This window comes from Urocampus carinirostris, chromosome 16, assembly GCF_059441175.1.
Source record: "Urocampus carinirostris isolate Australia breed hairy pipefish chromosome 16, RoL_Ucar_1.0, whole genome shotgun sequence".
Lineage (NCBI taxonomy): Eukaryota > Metazoa > Chordata > Actinopteri > Syngnathiformes > Syngnathidae > Urocampus > Urocampus carinirostris.
Window position 1 is genome coordinate 12793840 of NC_142364.1, and position 22754 is coordinate 12816593.

At 39.9% G+C, this 22754-nt stretch overlaps 3 protein-coding genes across 6 annotated transcripts; 1 reads left to right on the forward strand and 2 right to left on the reverse strand.

Moving 5' to 3' along the window:
• Positions 1 to 1288: 1288 nt before the first annotated feature.
• s100z (S100 calcium binding protein Z) lies at positions 1289 to 12342 on the reverse strand. 4 transcript variants are annotated; one of them, XM_088355715.1, is made up of 6 exons: positions 12213 to 12342; positions 8714 to 8774; positions 6290 to 6394; positions 6064 to 6199; positions 5856 to 6005; positions 1289 to 1530 (listed from the first exon to the last, which is right to left on the reverse strand). In XM_088355715.1, exons 5-6 carry the CDS (start codon positions 5994 to 5996, stop codon positions 1375 to 1377), a joined length of 297 nt encoding a protein of 98 aa, XP_088211841.1. In that variant the 5' UTR covers positions 5997 to 6005; positions 6064 to 6199; positions 6290 to 6394; positions 8714 to 8774; positions 12213 to 12342; the 3' UTR covers positions 1289 to 1374. The 4 variants fall into 4 exon arrangements, with proteins under 4 accessions (XP_088211841.1, XP_088211839.1, XP_088211838.1 ...); XM_088355713.1 differs by lacking the exon at positions 12213 to 12342 and adding an exon at positions 9692 to 9794 and having other exon boundaries at positions 6098 to 6199; XM_088355712.1 differs by lacking the exon at positions 12213 to 12342 and adding an exon at positions 9692 to 9794 and having other exon boundaries at positions 5856 to 5997.
• Positions 10956 to 11999, forward strand: LOC148350310 (cholesterol 25-hydroxylase-like protein 2). Its single transcript, XM_088319679.1, has one exon. The coding sequence runs from the start codon at positions 10997 to 10999 to the stop codon at positions 11870 to 11872; it is 876 nt and encodes a 291-aa protein (XP_088175805.1). The 5' UTR covers positions 10956 to 10996; the 3' UTR covers positions 11873 to 11999.
• Positions 12343 to 16987: 4645 nt separating the features above from the next.
• On the reverse strand, positions 16988 to 20273 carry f2rl1.2 (coagulation factor II (thrombin) receptor-like 1, tandem duplicate 2). Its single transcript, XM_088356001.1, has 2 exons — positions 20044 to 20273; positions 16988 to 18353 (listed from the first exon to the last, which is right to left on the reverse strand). The coding sequence occupies exons 1-2, from the start codon at positions 20111 to 20113 to the stop codon at positions 17263 to 17265; spliced, it is 1161 nt and encodes a 386-aa protein (XP_088212127.1). The 5' UTR covers positions 20114 to 20273; the 3' UTR covers positions 16988 to 17262.
• Positions 20274 to 22754: the final 2481 nt, after the last annotated feature.

Here is a 22754-nt window from a genome sequence, read left to right on the forward strand (position 1 = left end):
AGATAGATAGATAGATAGATAGATAGATAGATAGATAGATAGATAGATAGATAGATAGATAGATAGATAGATAGAGAAGGGGACGGACAGAGAGATGGATTGACGAACAAACAGATAAATGAGAATTATCTTTGAAAAAAAAACTATTCTAAACTCCACCATTGGAAAAACGTTATATCGTTTAAAAAATAGAAGAAACTTTAATCATAAAAAACCCCAAGAACATATAAAACATAGTATTTCATAGAAAGTCATTGTATGAATGCAAAATTACTCTTTTAGTCTCCCGATTGATTGTAACCTTTTCCGGCTAAGCACAACTTGCAATCACGACGTCATACCCGGAGTGAGCGTCCGCTCGTCTTAATCAAAGCCAATCAAGTTAACGAGAAGCCTTTCAGCATCCAAAGCATCCCGCGTCATTTATTTTGCCAGAAAATGTCACGACCAATCACGCCAAGACAAAGTGCAAATACATTTCTCGGAATATTACGCCGATTCGATTGCCGTGCGTCCCCGGCCCCAGGCGGAAAAACACGTCGAGAGTGGACGCAGGTGGTCCGTGCGTCACCCAGCCTGAAAGGAAACTCGCTTTTCCGAAAAGAGAAGACGTCGGTTTTTTGTCCCCTTGTCAAAAATGGCCGCCGGCCTGAGCGGGGGTGTGAGGTTTTACAAGCTCACAATGCGTAAACGCAGATGTGCTTTCACGCTACGATTCAAGTAAGATGTGTATTATTTCTCTGTCGCTGTACTATTCGATAAAATCATGTTCCACAAATCGAGGATGAAAACGACTTGAACGTTTTATCTTAATACTGTAGTTACAATGTAGACAAGTCGCTAAAGAGCTAGTTGTAGCATCAAGCTAGCCATCTATACCACATGTATTGAAATGTAGCCTGTGGCATGATCTTTTTGTTTGCCACGAGTGTTAGCGTCTGGTGCGCCTCCTTCCACCAGGGGGCGCTGAATGTGTTATGGAACTGGGCACAGGTGTGTCCAATTTCCACACACCTGTCCCTAATTAATCTCACCCCTTTATAAGGACATTTTGAACAGCACACAACATCGGGTCATTTCCATTCAACTGCCATGACATCTGTTTTTTTTTTACCTGTTTCTTGGTTTATTGTTAAGACATTTTTAGCATATTTGAAATATCAAACAGCGGCTGATCAATATATTTTGAAAAATCTACAAATGATCCAATTCGTCTTACTTTATTGCAACTATCTACAGACGACGGCCGCAATTGGGAGAAAACCCAAGCTAAAAAGCACACGATATAAAAGAGAAAGGAAACCATTATTTTATTGACAACAATCCTGATACAACTTTCGTCAAAATACCAAAACTAAAAAAAGCAACGACAGATTATTTGTTTTTTTTCTTCTGTTCTTGGAAAAAGTCGTTACAAGCTACGGTGAGCGCCGCCACCAGCACCACAAACTCGTTGAAGTCCACTTCATTGTCTTTATTGGAGTCCAGGTCACTCATTATTTTCTCCACAAGCAGAGGGTCCTTCTGCGACTAGAAACAAAATAATCACAACACACGTTCATTGCCATAATATATGAATATGTTTTTAGAGACATTGTCTGTGGGTGCCAAAACATGAAAATATTATTATAAATATATTTTTGGGGTTTTTTATTAAAAACAAAAACTTTTATAAAAGGTTTGGCATATTTAATCAGTAAGTATCAAGCCTCTGGGAATGAAAAATCACCATTAGATGGCAGTGGTGGCTCAGATCAGGTCTTTGTCCACACATTGAGAAAGCCCCCACCTCCCAGTACTGCTACACTATCCAGAGATTGAGAGTGTGTGGGCAGCCCATATGGCGAGTAGGCATGGTAACAATTCACACTACCACATAGCTTTTTTTTGTTTCTAAAAAAGATGAAAAATTCCATTCATTACCATTGAGGAAGAGAGGGATGACATTTCCGCAAGAACGCGATTGCCATGGTGACCGAAATCGTCCCTGGAAAAGAGTTCTTGCAAAGTTCGTGCATCGTTCAGTGTTCTTGCAATAAAATGTTATTTTCCATCAAAGTACTCTTGTATTTTTTGGAAGCTTTGTTTAGATATTGTAGGTATCGCAAACAAGATGCTTTGGAGACGCATTCGGCTCTTTGGCGCTCCCTAGTGGTTCCCTGGTGCTTTTTCAAAAATGTTTGCGATTGGAAAATGAAATGTTTTTTTTTTTTTTAGAAGAACAAACATGATCCAATATTTTGGTCCAATATGGCTCTTTCAACATTTTGAGTTGCCAACCCTTGATTTATGTCAATAATTAAAAAAAAGAATTTGACCACTAAGCAAAAATACACATTGTCCCTTTAGCATAATTTGAGATGACGATTGCCATCTGATTCAGTTTTGTACCTTTTGTCTTAATAATTCCTTTTTTAATTTTAATAAAATGATTATTATTTTACTGTAATGAAAATTCTAATGATAACGAATAGTTCAGAATGATTTAAAGATGGTAATGAGAATAATAACATTATTAAAGTAACTTGTTAAACTGGATAACATTAACATAATATTTTGGGTAGAGCGACAATTATAAGCGCAGTACGGATGATCGAAGAAAGGAGTTGATTTTGATTTTGAATGCATGACATTAGAATTACTTTTGTTCTCAAAAATATAATTTTTGCTAAAATAAATCGTTATTTACTATCAGTTTTTGTGTTACTCTGATTAATCAAAAAACAGGTTTTTGAATCTATTATACTGTATATGTTTTTAATATTTCAACAAAACAATGTTATTTACATTTTAATGTTTCTTTAATATAAATTGATCCAAATGTTTGTTTTCCTTTCCCGCTAACTAATTTAGAAGATGTGTTGCTTTTGATTAGTTAATAATTGAAACGCAATGAAGTAAGACAATCCCTTCACCCGATGTAGGCAAGCAGACATGATTGCCGCCCGCGGGCCTAAGATGACATCACGGCAATTTCTATATTGGGAGCCGGTGTGGGCCCCGGATGACGCCGATGATGCGCCAGTACCTGGGGCGTTTTCTTCCATTCACATGCAGAAGGAAACAAATGTCTGCACTCATCAGAGGTTCCAGACAACTGTCTCAAAAATCGGGAAATGCTGTTTGCTAATACTTTTGGAAATCAACCACCAGTTAAAACATTTAAGAGGTTATTGTAACCCCCATAAAAAGTGAATTAGAAACAGATAAAAGACATCATAGGCAACATAGCGAGTGGCGATAGCCAGTCTTTCGTCTTTGCACACAAGGGTACAGGAAAGACAGGATCTGAATTTATCATAGCAATCATTAAAAGACATTGCTTGGAATTCCAAATATCTGGTTGTTTGTTTTCATTTGACTCCTCCATTGAGTTTTATTTCCTTTTCTCTTGGAGTTTTAAAAGGTTTTTGATGCACTAAAAAAACACTGCTCATGGTCACAGATTATAGCATTGGAATCAAATTTGAGTTCTCCTTGTAATATTTAATGACTCGTTGTTGTGATTTTATATAGTTCCTTGACTTCCCTAATTTCGGTGTTAATTTACAAGTTCTTGTGACTAGCTCGGACTATAAGTAGTCGCCCCTCTTATGTTTTTTGACACGTATCTGCAGACAGCTTAACATTGTCAAAGTTTATTCTTTAAAAAAACACTAAATATATTTCTTTTGTAGGTCAGGTTTTTTAACTTCTCGGGAAAATTTGTTGATTCCTTGGATTATTGCCTTCGCTCTGAAAATGCTGGTCTACTAGTGATCCCAAGAGCCAAGAAGAAAACCGCAGGTTCAAGAGGGTTCTCCATTCCGGCCCCTGTGGAATGCTCTGCCCCCTGAGATTCGATCTGCAACCTCAGTGGAACTGTTTAAATCTAGGCGTAAAACACACTTCTATTCTATAGCATATGAATGACCTATAGTTCTTGTTGACAATATCTGTGTATTATGTGTTATTGCAACATCCATTGCAGCCTGGTCATCCTAGAAGGGGGATTACCTCATGTGCGATCCCCTCTCAAGTTTTCTTCTTTTTTGCCTCATGTTTAGGTTGTTGAGTTATTCCTTGCCCTCATGTAGGTTTTAGATCAGTGGATGGTGTTATGATAGTCTGTAATTTGCAATTATCTGTGGTCTTTGCAGCCCCTTGAGACTTCTTCTGATTAAGGGCAATACAAATAAACATGACTTGACTTGACTTGATTTTTGGAAATCTCAATGATTCGAGTAGCGAGCTACCCTAGCCCAAGAATCCAGCAAAGATCTGATTCATCATAGAACTCTGCATCAAGGTTGCGGTAGGAAATGGATTATTCCTTTGATCTTGTCTGTGGACTTATGAACTTTTAGAAACCAGCGTTACCTAAGAATTTGGGATTCCCTGAATTGAAAAACAATGATATAGTGCAGGGGTGGCGAACACGCGGCTCTTCGCCAATAAGAATGCGGCTCTTTGCCTCGTCATATTTTCTATATACTGTGGCTCTTTGCCTCGTTTCATATTTAGTTTTTCCCCCTCTTAAAACACACTTGAATCCATCAGAGTTAATAACGAATAATAAATCATATTTTGAAATTAATTTGGCAGATTTGTTGTTTTTATGCTGCTCCGTCTAATGCCGGGAAATTAAGTAAACATTTCATAAGCTGTTACCCTTATGGTCAAATTGGCAAAATGCAAAGCGAAACAGAAATATAAAGATGAACACAGGGCATTTCAGGAAGAATGGGAAAATGCTTACTTTTTTGTTGAACGGATTTGCAAATCACTCTGTTTATTATGCAGTACCAAGATATCCCATTTCAAGACTTCAGCATCATTTTAGCACAGCCCATGCTAATATTGACACGGAAATCCCCAAAGGTACTGAACTACGTGAGCAAAAATTGAGCCCCTTGAAAAGCCAGGTAAAAATGTTCAGTGCGCGGTGTGGCTCTTTGACTCTCACAGTTAAAAATTTCGGCTCTGTGTGTCAAACTTGTTCGCCACCCCTGATATTGTGTTTTCTTGACTTATTTGATGAACCATCTTGGCATTCATCTACATTGCCATTGAAATTTGAAGTGTATTATAGTGGGATTTTAAATTATGACATAAAAAAGATTTAGGTTGATTCTAAAACCCTATCCGTGGGTATGAACATAAACTTTGCGACAAGTATTAGGTTATCAATCGAAATTAGAGTCGACCACCAGTCCTAGAACTGAAATAGACGAACGAGAGGATTAGTTAATCAAGAATAACCAAACTTGTGATTCTCATCCAACACCTTTAACCAAATAAGAGCTTTCTTTTACTGTAATCTATGTTAAGTACAGGGTTGGGTAGGGTTACTTTAACTTGATTACTTTCAATTACTTTTGGATGATTCCGATACCAAATATGCTAATAAAAGACAAAAGAAACTAAATATGAATAAAATGACAGAATTTTGTGCAGGCTTGCGGAGTAACGGAATACATGGAACGGCAAAAAAGATGTTGGCAAGCTGTTTGGATTTATTTTCATTTTGTTTCTGTCGCATTTTATGTTCGTTTTGCCGGAGATCAAAGAGATCAAAGCCAGGAGAGAAACCTTACCACGTGTTGTGAGTCATCATTTTATTCATATTTAGTTTATTTTGTCTTTTATTAGCATATTTGGTATTGGAGTAATCCAAAAGTAATTGAAAGTAATCAAGTTAAAGTAACCCTACCCAACCCTGGTTAAATATCATCTGTCGTCTTGTCTATTGTTCAGTAAATTGCAGGCTTTTGTTTAAATTATTTCATCGTTGGTGTTTCCTCTATCAATTTTACCATTCATTAAACCTAGGTAGCTATTCTTCTCATTTCCTAACTGCATAGGTGCTGCATTACCGTGAGGAAGTCGGTGAGCTCGGAGTGCAGGAGCTCCTTGAGCTCGCCCTTGTTCAGTTTGTACTTGTCCCCGTCGTGGCCTGAATAGTTGTAGAAAACGGCGATCAACGCGTCCATGGCGCCTTCCAGTTGGCTTGGCATCCTGCTGACCTGATGAAGAAGGAGATGACCAAGAAGAAGATGAAGAAGAAAAAAGGAGCGGTCCTACCTGGGAGAAAAGGTGTCCAGGTGTGACGGCTTACTTGTTTGTCGGAAAGTGAACCAGGAGCAAGAGAGTTCAACTGGGTGGTTGTCGTAGGTCCGCCCAACGGGGGTAATTAATTCCACTGCTTCCTTTTCCAACCCTGCGCTCGGAAAAACAAAGCGTGAGCTCGTCTGATCCTGCCACCCCATGGGGTTACAAGGTGTTTCCACCATCTCCAGAGGGCACGCACCGTGGAGGTAATGCTAAGGAGTCAGGGTTCCCAAGCCCAAGGTCAGTATTTTTCCAAGATATTTCCAGTCGAGGCTGGAGGTCCGTACCATTTCACAACAAGGCTCTGTAAGAATAGAATAGAATAGAATAGAATAGAATAGAATAGAATAGAATAGAATAGAATAGTTAGCGCAGTGGTTAGCGCATGTGCGGCACAGTTCATGTCTTGGGAACCTCCTGCGTGGGTTCAAATCCAGCTCCAGACTTCCTGTGCGGAGTTTGTATGTTCTCCCCGTGCTTTGGTTTCCTCCCACATTCCAAAAACATGCATTTCAGGTGAATTGGCCGGTCCAAATTGTACCTGGGTGTGAATGAGCGAGTGAGTTGTCTGTCCCCGTGTGCCCTGCGATTGGCTGGCAACCAGTTCAGGGTGTCCCCTGCCCACTTGCCCGATGATTGCTGGGATGGGCTCGACCCTACTGAGGATAAGCGGTGTAGCTAATGAGATGAGATGAGAATAGAATAGCATGCCTGTCAGACTCAGCCAATAGCTCCCCTTATTAATAAATTCCAATTCCCGATATTAAGCAAATATAAACCTTACAAACACAATCCAGCACTATGACTATGTAGAATAAAAACAAAGCAAATTTGTGTAGACAAGTTTATTTTATGTACTAAATAAACAACACAAACAATTCCTTCCGTATCTTTTTTTAGTTTTTTCTCACCAAGTTAGGTGATGCTTATTTTCAGTGTTTTTAGCCAACCCACGAAAAATGCCTAGAAATAGCTACATAATAAAAGAATTAGAATAAAACGTGTACACTACCTTGTAGAGGCAGTAAACTTTCTATATTTCTTGGCTTGTGCAATCTTGAGAACTTGCGAACAACATAGCCGAGACACTCCATATCCATTTTGTCTCCAAACCACTCGAATATTTTCTTTTGGACATCCAGGTAATGTCCAAGTGGTCCCATTCGTTTCTCTAGGCATGGCGTATTCCAAAACTATATTTACAAATAAAAAGACCCAAGTGCAGCACTCTTTTACTATAAATCCCTTGTTTGAGAGAAATGTCCCTGTGCATAGTGGAAGCTTACAGAAATGACCTAGATCTCTTGGCTCTCAGGTGATTTTTGTAATTGATTAATCCTACACAGTTATGAAATTAATCAAACAGTATTTAAAACAAATATATTAGACTATGTTGACTGCTTTTTCAAAAGATGATCAGTGTGTGTCTGTATGTGGGGGGAGGGCTTTGTTTGAAAGGACTTAAAAATACTGCCAGAGGGCAGCAGGACAAATAGGTGGTGGCCAGAGTAATAAGAGTCCTTATTTATGTTGTCACCTGTGCTGTGGTAGCGCAAGCCGGCAAGGTCTTCCAGACTGGGCAGGAGAAGCCGATGATATTCTGGGCTGTTTTGATGAATTTCTGCAAGGTTCTCCTGTCTCCAGCTGTGCACCCAGCGTACCACACCATAATGCAGTATGTCAGCCTGCTCTCCCTGTGGCTCTGTAGAAGGATACCAACATTTTCAGGTTGTTTTTCCTGAGCCTTTTCCAGAATTTGTTGAAGTTGGGCCTTCCCAACCGCAGGTCAGGATATGCACACCCAGAAGTTTGAAAGAGGTCAGTTTTTTTCTGTGTTCATATTACTACAATTCGATTGGATCTGTCTGGTGATTCTACTCAGCAGGTAGTTTGCAATTCCAAGCAACATGTTCATTTTCGCCTTGCTGAGGTTTCACAATCCCGGGAAGTTCCTGGCGATGTGACCAGCTTTGTTTTTTAGTATAGGTAGTTTTTCGTCCTTTCATCATTTTCGTGAGGACGACCAAAATAGCAGCCAGCTTCTAAAGAAGACCCCCAGGGGACAACCTTACCTCCACTCATAGGGAACAACAAGTTTCCATTTGTTAACTTGACGAAAGCCTTGCAGCAGCAGGAGCGAAGAGGGCGGAGAGGCGAGTGTTGTGAAATGATTGTTATTGCCGCGTCACCGGGATGAATTGAAATACTGCAACGGTTTCCTTAGAGGGCGCTTGACAGACCGTAGATCACTGAGAGACCTTCAACAGCCTTTGGATCAGGAGATTTCAGGTTTAGAGCTTTGGGGCGGCTGAGTGTCTGGCTGGTTAATTTGAGTAGAGTGATTTCACGCACATGCTCGCGGTTTTTATTTATTCTAGGATGAAAATGTTAAAAGTAAGAGAATGATTGTTTCAAAAGCAGTCCCAATACCAACCCGAACCCCAAAAAGATGAAAAGAGAAGAGTTCATTCAAGCCAACGTACGTGCACGCACAATACAAGCAGATTGACTGGGACTGCAATGATGAATTCAGTCAGAAGATGGCGTCAACAAGTAGAATAATTTGAAGCTACGAATATCACCTTTAAAGTGATTTAGGATAATTCAACACTATTACTCTTACGTGGCTCTTCCTGTAGTTGCACCATCATCTTCTCTCTTTTCTTCATCTCTCTCCCTTTCCACTAAAAAACACATACAAACATCTTTCAGTCATTAAAAATATTCATTCTATCATTTGAATAAGTAATAATTAGTCAATTAATGAATAAACACAAGCTGTTTTATTACCAAGAAGATACAAATCTGTATAATAAAAATCATTATCAATTTATTAGTTTTTTTTAATAATAAATGTTTTATAGATACTCCATCAAAATGTGTTAGTAATATGGTAAACTGATGAGGAAAAAATACATAATTATCAGAATACACCTTGGATTTTATTTTAGATGGGATGTTTTTCACTTCAGCCACTGTTCATATTTTGCTTCTCCGTGAGCATGTGTGAAATATACTCTCACCTGGAGATTGTGCTTTTTTTCAGGAAAAAGAGCAAGAATCAAATGGACTGAACCATTTTAAGGCAGCGGAGTATTTCCGATGCAGTGTTATTCACATTTTTGTTCTGTTTACTCTTTCTTTCTTTCATTTTTAGAATTTTCATCAAATTTAAGCCCACTCTGTCCATTATTAACGAAAATATATTTTTTAAAACGCTATAATTTTAGGGGAAGCTTTGGACCATCGTCAAGGTTGCCACAAAGACAAATTACTCCGAATTTCTTTATGATTTAAGAGGATCTGACTATATCACATGGAACATATTTTTGTCCTTAAGTAAACATAAAAATATAGCCACAAATTACGTTCAGTTTCTGTTGATGCTGAGCTATTTTAGGCGGTTAGTCAGTTTGAACTTCTGCTGACCTCTACAGGCCTATTTGAAACACTACACCTTATTGTTTTCAATGAAAAGGATTTCAAGTGATAATAATACTACTAATAATACAACTGATAATTCTAAAAAGAATAGTTAAAAATAACAATAGTAATAATTATAATAATAATAATAATAATAATAATAATAATTTATGCTTACTGTACAGCTTCCATAGCAACTGAGAGAAAGGGCAGGAACATGACGTCAAAAACAAAACAAAAGGGTTATGACACCCTATTATTCATGGGGGGGACACTCAGTGGACACCAACTGAAAGGAAGTGCGTTTGACTTCTCTTCTTTGTGATTAATGAGCACTCATGTGGCGCGTGGGTGCAAGTGAGGTCACAATTGATGAACGAACCCTCTAAAGCTGCACACAAGTTGACCGGTTATGTTCTGACCTTATGTTTAGTATACTTGGTTTGAGCTTTGAAGCAATTAAAGAAATGTTTGACCGGGTAAAGACAATGCAGTAATGAGCTCAAAATGGTAACTTTGAGCCAAAATGGCTGACATCACCGTGCCCTTTCACAAATGGCTTCATGTTCCTGGATATTGAATGAGACATTACAAATATTGTCTTGTTATTTGGTGTCAGTAAGTCCAGAGTGTCCCCCGCTGGCTCCAGCGCGCCTGCAACTTTAGCAGGGAAGAACAGTTCAGAAAATGATTGAATAAAAATTAACAATCCATTCACTAATAAGCACTTATTTGGAGTAGAGTAGCAGGCAGCCATTTTTTAAGGAAACCCAGACCTCACTGTCTCCAGCCACTTCACCCAGCTCATCCATTTGGATGCTCAGGTCACCCAAGAGACATAATCTAGCCCAGAGGTGGGAAAACCTGGTCTTCAGGGCCACATGTCCTACATGTTCTTATGCTCTGCTCCAATTCATGCAATTCAAATCAACAGGATGGCAACCAAGCTTGCTAAAGAGCTGATATTTTACATTCCGTGATTTAAAGAAGAGAAACCTTCAAAATCTTGCAGCACATGTGGCACTCGATGTTGCCCATCTCTGGTTTATCCAGAGGGTCCTGGGTCGTCCTTGGCTACTCCTACTGGTGGTCTTGCCCGAACACCTCACCAGAGAGGCGCCATATTGTACTCATGTTTCTATTGAATTTCAAAATATGATCAAGTTTGTCTTATATGGACGTTTCCAATGAATTAAATGACCGTTAATGATTTAATTTTGCAGCCATGATCAAATAAAGCAGCTTCTTCTGTTATTTCAAAGGACAAATGGATGATTTAAATGAGAAAAAAACGCAAAAACCTCAGTGGATTCCAAGTGCTGGCTGCCACCCTTGCGGCCATGAAAAGAGGTCTTTACTGAGTACCCTCTTTTAAAGTGATGAAGGGGGGGGCAGCGCGGTAGGTGGGGCCTCAACATACATAAGAGCTTTAGACAGTCGGTCCGTCCAAGTTGGCACAGCCTGCCCAGACGATTTGCTGTCGATGTTCTTTCAAGCAGAGGCGGTTTCATCCCAAATGTTGGGGTCGAACAATGTGACTGGGGGGCACCCACAGTCCAATTTGGTCCTTCAGCCGGCCTGGGACTTCCTCTGCCAGAATCACCACAATCACCTGAGGAGCCCGTTGTTCCCTGTGGTGCTCTCCGTTTCCACCTACTTCCTTCTTGTGGGAATATACACCGTGCTGGACCTCTTGGCACCTGCATGGCCCAGCATCAACCGCTACAAACTGCACCCAGAAAGACCAGTCACCTGGCCCAACATCGGGACCACACTTGGCATCACCCTCTACAACCACCTGCTCTACGTCTTTCCTGCCGCCGTCGCCCAGTGGCTGTGGAGGCCGCCCACGCCGTTGCCTCATCAGGCACCAACCTTATGGGAGTTCTTTCTAGGGATCCTGGGCTGCACGGTAGTCTTCGATTTCCAGTATTACCTCTGGCACATGATGCATCACCGCATCCCCTGGCTGTACCGTACCTTCCACGCTGTGCACCATGAGTACCGACGCCCTTTTAGCCTGGTCACACAGTACCTCTCCGGCTGGGAGCTGGTCAGCGTTGGCTTTTGGGCCACGGTGGACCCTGTTCTGCTCCGGTGTCACTGCCTCACAACGTGGGGCTTTATGATTTTCAACGTCTATGTGTCCACCGAAGACCACTGTGGCTACAACTTCCCCTGGTCAATGCACAACATTGTGCCATTTGGACTCTGGGGTGGGGCCCCCAAACACGACGCTCACCACCGGTGGCCGGCCACCAACTTTGCTCCTTTTTTCTCACACTGGGATAGGCTGGGTGGCACACACTTGGTCTCACCTAACAGTGGACACATACAAGATGCAGAACCGAAGGACTAACTGATCAATGAATAATTGCGTTTGAAGACGTTCCGTTGTACGGTGAATTCTTATTCACCTCCAGACACATCTGTAAAGGATGACTACAGTGACATTGTAACATGACTGTGACTCAGACCTACAGTACAACAAGTTGATGGCATTGTTTGTTGTATGTAGATTGTCTCTTTGTTATGAAAAAAATGGGTCTTGCAAAAGGAATATGCATTTCCATAAATGTCACGTTCTTGACTTTTCTGCACTTACTCAGTGTTCCGTTTTCATGACTATGGCGCTCACTCAGGTCCCTTTGCATTTACAGTAAAACAAATTTCAAAATAAAACCAATAAGTGCACTTACTCTATGGTTGTGTCTTTACAACGACGGTCTCAGTGGCGGACTGAGGGTGATTTTTGCCACGCTCGTTCATTGTCTTTCCTCACCGGGTCCCGGTCATGAATGAATGGCGGTCTTTTAGCAGCAGTGCCAAGTCGGGATGTGTCGCCCGCAATACTAATGGCATCTGCACTTAAAAGAAGTTCTCAATTACTAAAGGGAAAGGTTCTCAAACATACATTCGATATAAAAGCGTTGACCTTTATTTCTGAAGTTTTTTTCCACCTTTAATGTGACCGAAGTTGCAAACTCTGTCTGTCTGTCTGTCTGTCAAAGCTTAAAACACACTTCTATTCTATAGCATATGAATAACCTATATTTTATGTTGACAATATCCGTGTATAATGTGTTATTATAACATACATTGCAGCCTGGTCATCCTGGAACGGGGATTACCTCATGTGCGGTACCTTCTCAAGGTCTTTTAATTTTCCTCATGTTGAGGTTTTATGTTTTTTCCTTGCCCTCATGTAGGTTTTAGATCAGGGGACGGTGTAATAATAGTCTATAGTAATCTGTGGTCTGTGCAGCCCTTTGAGCCCCTTTGTGATTAAGGGCTATACAAATAAGCATGACTTGACCTGTCTGTCTGTCTGGATACCGTCCTAGCCGGATTATTTACCTAGCTAGCAACTCATCTGTCCTTGACTGTAACTAGCTCGATTTTGACCAGCCTTATTTATTTGGCTAGCAACTCATCTTTCCTTGACTTTATCTAGCTAGCTTACTTAGCAGTTAGCAGTAAAATAGAGCTTATAAACACGCAAATGTGTTGGATTCTAACTCAGCGTGTAATGGCTCTGAGATTTCTTTTCTTTTTTAACAAGAGCGTAATTACAGCACCTGCACCAGGAAAACTGTACACTATATCTTTGCAATTCTATCCGACAAAGGACTCTGTTTACAGTGAGCTGTTATCTTCAAAATTGTGTCACGTACAAATCTCCAAACATTCTTCAAAGCAGTAAAAATCGTAGTAAGTGTGAATCCTGGTCTTGCAGTGACGCTGTCTCTGCTTTATGGCTCAGAACCGGTTTGACGTGATTTGCCTTTTACAAGCGACGTGTTTTGCAATAGGTCGTGTTTATTTTAGCAGCAGTGCTGAGAAACCCAGATGCCACGAGAAAGCTTGTCATAGCCTCCCAATATCGCAGCAAAAGTAGTGTTTTAAATCAGTAAAATAGGAAGTTGGAACAAAATGTCAAAACCGGCAACAGAGGAACTGCGCTCATATGTCAACGCATGGGCATGTGATTGACGTTTAGAATAAGTTCGGACCGTATGGGACGTGTTACAACACCAAAAGTATGCAATCGTTTACATAGATTCAAGAACTAACCGCATATCCGTTTTTCTTTGAACATGGACATTGTTGTAGTAGTTTTACATGCAAAGCTTTTTAATAGGGGCTGTTGTCAAGCTAAGCAAACAGACCCACAATCAGGGTTGGAGCAGGAACCTCTATGCAGGTACCCTGCACTGCACATCACCTTCTAAATGACAGCTATTCAATGAATGTTGACTATCAATGAGGATTTTTTTCCACCTGTGCTCTTTACTTTTACTTAAAGGGACAGTGTATAATATTTAGCGCTTCCTAATAGTGCAAAGAACTTAAATCCCTTAAAAACAAAGCAAAAATTGATTTGAATACTAGGCTGAAATACATGAAATATCATATCAGTGTTAAAAGAAAAAATTCATTGGTCAAGTCAAGTTTATTTGTATAGCCCTTAATCACAAAGAGTCTCAAAGGGCTGCACAGATCAAAGACTATTGCAAGCTACAGACTATTATGACACCATACCCTTATATTGTCAAGATAAAATATAGGTTATTCATATTCTATAGAATAGAAGTGTGTTTAAAGCTTAGATTTAAACATTTCCACTGAGGTTGCAGATCAAATCTCAGGGGGAAGAGCTTTCCACAGCACCGGGACCCGAATGGAGAACGCTCTCGAAGCTGCAGTTCTCTTCTTGGCTCTTGGGATCACTAGTAGACCAGCATTTTCAGAGCAAAGGCTCCGGACCAGAACATAGGAGTTAAATTAAATCTGAAAGATATGAGGGTGCAAGTCCATGCATGGTTTTGTATACTGCCAACAGAACCTTGAAATCACATCTTAAGCTAACAGGGAGCCAATGCAGGTTAGCTAAAATCGGGCTAATGTGGTCAAACTTTTGTTGTCTTAGTTGTACTAGCTGAAGGCTCTTGATTTTGGACTTCGGGAGGCCGGAGAGTAGTGCATTAGAGTAATCGAGACGGGAGGTAACACACACATGAATTATAATCTCTGCATCAGACTGAGACAGCATAGAACGAATTTTGGCAATGTTGCGAAAATTGAAGAAAGCTGTTCTAGTAATATTCTTAACGTGAGTTTGAAAGGACAGATCGGTCAAGAAATTTGTATTTCTGTTACATAGCGGAATCCCTACCTGGAAGTCGCCGCCGATTTTGTCTGGCATCATGCTGCCACACTGTTTTCTTGTCATATAGTGGTCAATTATTACACACTGGGGCTTTAATGTGCCTTTTTTTTGCTTTCAAATCGTACAACAGTTCCTTTGTCGTCGCGCAACCCTGTAGCAACGAATCATTGAACCGTGATAGAAATATGACACCCGGAGTTGACACCACTCAAATTAGTGCAAGAATGAATCATTGACCTACCACGTACACACGGTGATTCATGTCACAAAGAAACTTTCAGAAAGAGGGATCAGAATAATCAGTCCAGAGATGCTAGTCCTCAGAAGTTACTCACACATTAAAATTCATTTTGTATAAGAGATAAGAGATAACTTTGTATTTTGGATTTTTATAAGTCAATCTCTGTCCAAGTTAATGTGTCTTTATTCATTTTTATCTGCTATATCGGTTTGTAATCAGAAGAGTTACTACAGTAAATCTTGTATATGTGGTTTTTACTCTTATCTCTCAAGTTATCATAACTAGTTTACCTGCATTGTTTTTCTTTCCTCAAATCAAAGGAGGACGGACAAACGTGCTCCAGTCATTACGAAGGCCTTTAGTATTTCACATGTTTTCATTTTTGGGTTTTGAGTAAATCATCTCCTCACTTTTTTATCAGCTCCAAATAATGTTTGTATTAGAATTAGGAACACATTAAGAATTAATCCTTTCCCCCCCAAGACATGGTAAAATGTTATACTCACTAGTAACTGATTTATGTAAACAAATACAGAACTGGTATATTCAGTAAGTAGGATTCTACCATGTATGTGTACATAACAAATACAGAAGCGCCCCTCCATTAAAAGATTTGTTCTAAGTCCTGCAATGAGTGAAACCACCAATTTAGAAATGGTGGAATAATCAATCAATCTTCTTATAACATTTGGATGTCATTTCATTTTGTATTTAAAAAGCACACATATTTAAGATCCCAAGAACAAATTTCAAAACATTTGATACAGTTCAGGGAGTGATGGATGAAATATAAAAAATTTACCATCTCAATAATCAGTGCCATTGCCAGGCTGTTAAAAAAATATCATTTTTTGTTTTCTTCCTCTAGCGTTTAAAAAAAGCCACAGCTCCTCTAAATGGCGGCCTGTGGAACTACCCCCCAAACGAGTCCTTAAAACATGTTTGCGGTCTTCTTATCTGATTCTGGCTCGCAGGGCTCTTATCAGCTTGTGCAGGCTTTATTGTGACTCCCAGACAGAACAGCAGGGAACTACAAAAGGTAACAGGACACTATGCAACAATCATTTACTTCTTACGAGCAGCTTTGCCGGACTCAGGACCAGATCTCTAAATGGCAGACATGGGACCAAGTCACACATGTGCAAGTCTCAAGTAAGTCTCAAGTCTTCACCTTCAAGTCCCAAGTAAGTCCCAAGTATTTTTTTCTTGGGCAAGTCAAGTCACAAGTCAAGTCCCGAGTCTTAGATTGCCAAGTCCAAGTCAAGTCACAAGTCATAAAAACAGCGACTCGAGTCGACTCGAGTCCAAGTCACTAAGTCTCAAGTCCCCATGTCTGCTAAATGGACCCTGGACATGGGGGCATAGTCGAAAAATTTCTGTGTGTAAGCTGGTAAAACTACGTTTTTCATATTTACAGTGTCTGAAGTAACGTCTGCCCGGGACGTGCATCTTTTACATCGGGCGTAAAACTTACAAACGTCTCTGCCCGGGTGGCCGACAACTTTTTCAAGAAAAAAAACAAATCTTTAGGTTTTTTTTTTCCAAAAACAAAATATTTGCTTAATTCCAATTTTGAAATCTTCATTCGGTTTGGAAAATGGAGAAGAGGTTAGGAGTCAAGCCAAAACCTCAGCCCCAGAAGAAATATTCAAAAGAAGCTAACAAAACTGATGATGCTACAAAACGTAAACGTACATTAAAAGCATCGTGGGAGGAGTTCACATGGCTTGTAGCAGATGACACAACGCAAACATTGCATGAATGAAGATGAGTAAATACAGGTACATAGATGGCAGATGGAAAACAGCTATGTCAAATACATGTAATGTACGTTATAAGTAGATTTATAATAAACTTAATTTTAAAGTGTTGTTCTGTTATATATTCTGATTATCAATCCTTAATACTTTGCAACAATGGGTTTTTTTTACGATTAGTCGTCTTGTTGTGTTTCAAGTTGTGAAAAAAGGAGCAGGCAACTTTATGGCTGTCTGCTAACTTTTTGTCATGAGTTTCAGACAATGTTAATCATTATAAACTCATTCAGAGCAAAAGACAAGGAATAAGTTAAACACAATCCTATTTTATTTTGTTCACTTTATGTTCAGGTCTTGCAATATTAAAGATTCTGAGAGTCCACAGGAACTATTAGAAACAAACGCCATCTTGTTGGTTCTTTGCATTTATTTACAAAAAAATGTAACATTAAATGAGGTTTAAAAACACTTTGAAAGTCTTTGGAGGAAAATTCCAAGTCTGGCTTGATAGGCTACAACCTAAAGCGGCTTCAAAAGTCCATCCTTGGTGGGAGGTATTCGTCCAAGCAATCGTCCACACGCTAACACGAGCTACTTTGCGTGTTCCCCGAGTCTGACACGTACGATTTGCTCTTCCTGGAGTACTTCATGGAGCTGAAAGACACCCTCATCCTCTCCACCGTCCGGCTGCTTCGGCACAGTAGCGTATTCTTGACGTGCTGGCGGAAGTCGTCAGACACAAAGTAGTAGATGAAGGGGTCCAGTATGCTGTTGAGACTGGCCAGGCAAAGCGTGGTGGTATAGAAAGCATAGCCGTTGTTTACAACGTTGTCCTTGAGCAGCGAATAGTGCAGCACCAGCATGATGTTACTGGGGATGAAGCAGACCAGGAAAGTGAGCAGGACTACCATGATGAGTATTACCGCCCTGCGCCTGTTCTTTGAGGCAGCTCCGTCCACAATGCTGCGACCTAGCGCCCGCAGGAGCAAGACATAAGCTACCACGATCACCACGCAGGGAACCAAGAACACCACCATGCCCATCATGATGAAGTAGAAGTAAGGCAAACGGATGGAGTCAAAGGGGTTCAGGGGATCCAGAATGACGCTGACGTCATGGCAGGTTGTGATGGCGGGCTCGCTCAACTGAGCCGTGTGCTTGTAAAGGTACAACGGCGTGGTGGTGAGCCAGATGAAAACCCAGATGGCCACACAGACGCCTATTGCCACCTTGTTGTTCTTGCGCTGCTGGGAAAGCGGATGTACCACCACCCAGTACCGTTGCACGCTGAGGCAGGCGATGAACAAAATGGAGCAGTACATGTTCCCATAGAAAAAAGCCACAAGAACCTTGCACAGGCCCTCGCCATAAATCCAGTTGTTGCCGTTCAGGTGGTAGGAGATCTTGAGCGGTGTCCAGATGACGAAGAGCAGGTCCGCCAGAGCCAGGTTGGCCATGTAGATGGAAGACGGGTGCTTCTTCTTGGTACGGAACAGGAAGACCCAAATGGCCATGGCGTTGGTGGGCAAGCCCACGACGAACACCACGATGTAGACGATGGGCAGGAAAACGGTGGTCAGACCGCTCTGCAGGGTCTCTTTGGTGACGGAGTCCACCACAACATGGTCAGAAGACTCGGGGTCTATCATTCCGATGTACCCGCGACCTTTTCCTGTAGGGGAGGAAAGGAGCAAGATTTAAAATACCCCCCAAAAAATAAAAAATAATGCTAGTGTTAGCTTAGCCTTTTAAAGAGAAAAAACACTGAAATATCAGTTTGGGGTTTTTAACAGTTGTTTATTAAATTCATGTAATTTTATGGAGGTCTTGGTTCAGGATATGTAATGTGAACAGTTAAAGCTTTAACTCAAGAGTTAAAACAGCTATAAAGGTTAGCTCTACGACAGCCTTCTATTCAATTTATTTATTCATTTCCCGAACTGTTTATCCACATAGGGGTGCTGGAGCCCATCTCAGCTGACATAGAGTAGTATGCAAGGGACACCCAGTAAAGATTGACAGCAAATCACAGCGCACGCGTGAACATACAACCATTTACACACATAATCATACCTAAGGACAATCAAGACGCCATGCTTTTTTATTGGAATGTGGAAGGAAACCGGAGTGACCAAAATAAACCCATGCAGACACGAGGAATACAAGAAAACTCAACACAGGGAGGCTGGTAGCTGGAACAAACCCGGGACGTCCTAACTGTGAGGCATATGTGCTTAACAGTCCATTACTGTTTCCAGCTTTACTTTTATTTTAACTTTCATCCAGGTTTTTATTGATATGTAGCGATTGCAAACAACAACTACAACACACATATTATGCGTGGGTTTCCTCCGGGCACTCCGGTTTCCTCCCACATTCCAAAAACATGCATTTCAGGTGAATTGGCCGGTCCAAATTGTCCCTAGGTGTGAATGAGTGAGTTGTCTGTCCCAGTGTGCCCTGCGATTGGCTGGCAACCAGTTCAGGGTGTCCCCTGCCCACTGCTTGCTGGGATGGGCTCCAGCACTCCCGCGACATTACTCAGGATAAGCTGTGTAGCCAATGAGATGAGATATATATTATACATATATATATATATATATATATATAACATATATTCAAACAACTGCGTTCCTTCTATCCAAACAGTAATAATAATAAACGGATTTTGTATTATATCTCGAAAAACAAGTAACTCAGGTGATTTTGTGGTAATTTCTTAAAAATAAATTTGTTGAATTAGTTGCCAAATGTGTTGGATAACTGAAAATGCAACAAATGTTTGAAGATAGATACATCACAGCTAAAAAAACAGAATAGCATACAAGATGCAATACCATGACTAATGGTAATAAATAACAAAGGGCTAACGGAAATCTTGCAGGTTTAACAAGTTGTTAAAAAAAATCTGCGAAATACTTATTCAAATACTCAAGTAAAGCAAAGGGGACACTAAGAAGTCTACCATGTCCAATAATGAAACCGATTTCAACTAGTTCGGCTTAATTTCTTAAGATTTGTTTAAGTGCTTCCAAAAAACAATTATTTTCAAGGGGCGCGATGTATAAACTTCATTTTTATTACAGCTTCTAGTGATTATTACCGAGTGGCTTTTGGATGTTTGATCAAACATTTTGATGTGTTTTAATGGAAATTCCAGAGTTCGGGAGTTTGCCTTTTCGACAAGGCCCGATGGAGTGACGGAATCCAATATTGGCGTGAGGAAAAAGGTAAAACAAACGGAGTTTTTTTTTTAACTTTTACGACATACAAAATGTTTTCCGAACTTGTATGCATGCAATGGAAGGAAGCAGGAATAAAACAAAAATAAACAACACATAAATGAAAAATGGAAAACTTACCTGCGCCATGCGCCAAACACAGGTGAAACAAAACAATCCAAAAAGGCGAAAGTTGAAGAAACTCCATCATTTCTTTCCTGGGAATCCAATTGAATCCGTCTACTTGTTGCGTCCTCTTTTGTTCGACTTTCGGTTGTGCTTTGTCCGCGCCCTGATACCAAGATCTTTAACCTAAACATCCGCCAACTTTTCTCCTCCCACCCGCACGGACGAAAACTCTCCGGCCACGCCCCGAGACTACCTGGAGGGCTCGGCTTTCCGGGTGTCGTGACGTCATCAACAGCACGCCCAAGCGCTTGCTCCTTCTGATGACGTCATTATCAGTACAAATGGAGGATCTTTTGCTTTTAAAGTATCAGAAAAATTGAATATGATGACAGTTCTTTATTTTCTGTGAACGAATCTAAAAAAGTGTCATACGTTCTGGATTTATTACAAATCAACTGGAATACAGCAAGTCTTTTATTATTTGTTGTACAGTGGAACCTCGGTTCTCGACCATAATCCGTTCCAGAACCCTGTTCGAAAACCGATTTGGTCGATCACCGAAAATCGTTTTTCCCATTAAAAGTAATGTAAAATCGTTTTAATCCGTTCCAAGACCCTGAATGTTTACCATGAACGTAAACATGAAGCTAACCCAGGCTAATCGTACGTTCGCGTTAGCGTAATCTTCCGTATGAAAGATTACGCTAACATGAACGTGTAAAAATAAAAAAATCAGGTCGTTTACACGTCATTTAGCACTCGGGTCTCCACAACAAGTGGTGAGCGGTTCATTGGAAAGGGAGCTCTGTTCCAACACCCTGAATGTTTTACGTAAACAAAGCTAACCCAGGCTAATCGTACGTTCGCGTTATCGTAATCTTCCGTACGAAAGATTACGCTAACATGAACGTGTAAAAATAAAAAAAGGGATTATGAATAGGGTTTTTTACCTTGTGGTGGACGGTGGGGAGAGAAAAATCATCAAAAGTTTTTCAACCTCTCCCAAAATTTGCGGCAGTTGCTTGCTTATAGCGCTAACTTCCTTAACCGCATCACTCGGTTTCACAGTCTCCTTATTCTTTACTATCGTACTGATAGTAGATTTAGCCATGCTGTATTCACTAGCAAGATCGGAAATTCGTACACCTCTTTCATATTTAGCTATTATGTCTTTCTTAAAGGCAATAGTTGGACGAACAACTTGGTTTTTTTTTCACCTGTCTTCGGAGGCATAATTAGGGGCTCAAACACCCGTACGCCGCTCAGCATCGCACCCTAGCGTACCGGAGTTCGAACTCCGATTTTTTGACCGAAAAGCGAAGCAAGAATTTCTCGAAATTTTTGGTCGAACACCGATTTGTCCGAACTGAGAGGCGTTCGAAAACCGAGGTTCTACTGTATCTTTATTGTTGTGTAGCTCAGCAGGTAAAATCGCTCATCTTGGGATCAAGGTCACCGGTTCGATTCCCAGCTTTTCGGTGTTATATGTCCAGTGTTCGGTAGGGTTACTTTAACTTGATTACTTTCAGTTACTTTTGGATTACCCCAATACTAAATATCCTAATAAAAGACAAAATAAACTAAATTTGAATAAAATTATGACTCACAACACGTGGTAAGCTTTCTCTCCTGGCTTTGATCTCTTTGATCTCCAGCAAAACTAACAAAATGCGACAGAAACAAAATGAAAATAAATCCAAACAGCTTATAACATCATTTTTGCCGTTTCATGTGTTCCGTTACTTCCCAAACCTGCACAAAATTTAATAATTGTATTCATATTTAGTTTCTTTAGTCTTTTATTAGCATATTTGGCATTGGAGTAATCCAAAAGTAATTGAAAGTAATCAAGTTAAAGTAACCCTACCCAACCCTGTATATGTCGAAGAGTCCTTGGCCAAGTCTTGTCTGAATCCCTTTTTCTAGATTTTGGCCGCGGCTTGTAATTAGGGTAAAATAATGCCCTAACCCTGAAGTCAGACCTGTTGAGAACCACTGTTCTAAATAATTGTTTTTGTTCTTTTGCTTGTATTGCATGATAGATATTATATATGGAATATGGAAGCCAATATTGTTAAAAATAATAGGCAATTATTTATAAAGCCATGTATTTTCAAATAAAATGTCATTTTGAATTATGTTCACAGTATTCTTTAAAATCATAAAATGATTTGTATATTCATTCATTTTTTAGGATGAATATATTGATCAATTTTATGATATTCTTATAGTTTGAGAAGCGATGAGTTTTCATTATTATCAGCAATATTAAAACAATAAAAGACTTGCGATATTTCAGTTGATCTGTAAAATGTATGATAATAGTCTTTTTTTGCATCATAGAAAATAAAAAATATCGTCACGATATCCTAATTTTCTTAGACGGTCAGGTGATTTTTTTTAATCAATAAAATACATCGCCGCTGTAATTAATATTGAAGACATTTCAGTTTTAAATATTATCTTAGGAAATAAATTAAAAGTGAACCATTCAAAATACAGAAATTCATTTTAGAAATGTTTTTTCTTAAATATGTTTGGCAGATTTTATTCCGTTTTGATTTAGATTGTAATAATAATAATAATTATGATTGATGATCTTAGAAAACATACCGTACATGTCATAGTTACATTTAACCAATAACAATTTACTGTTACACGTCGTATTCCTGCAACAGGCCTGCCTAGTTTCCAGCCCCTCAGTGACTCCTATTAGGAAATTG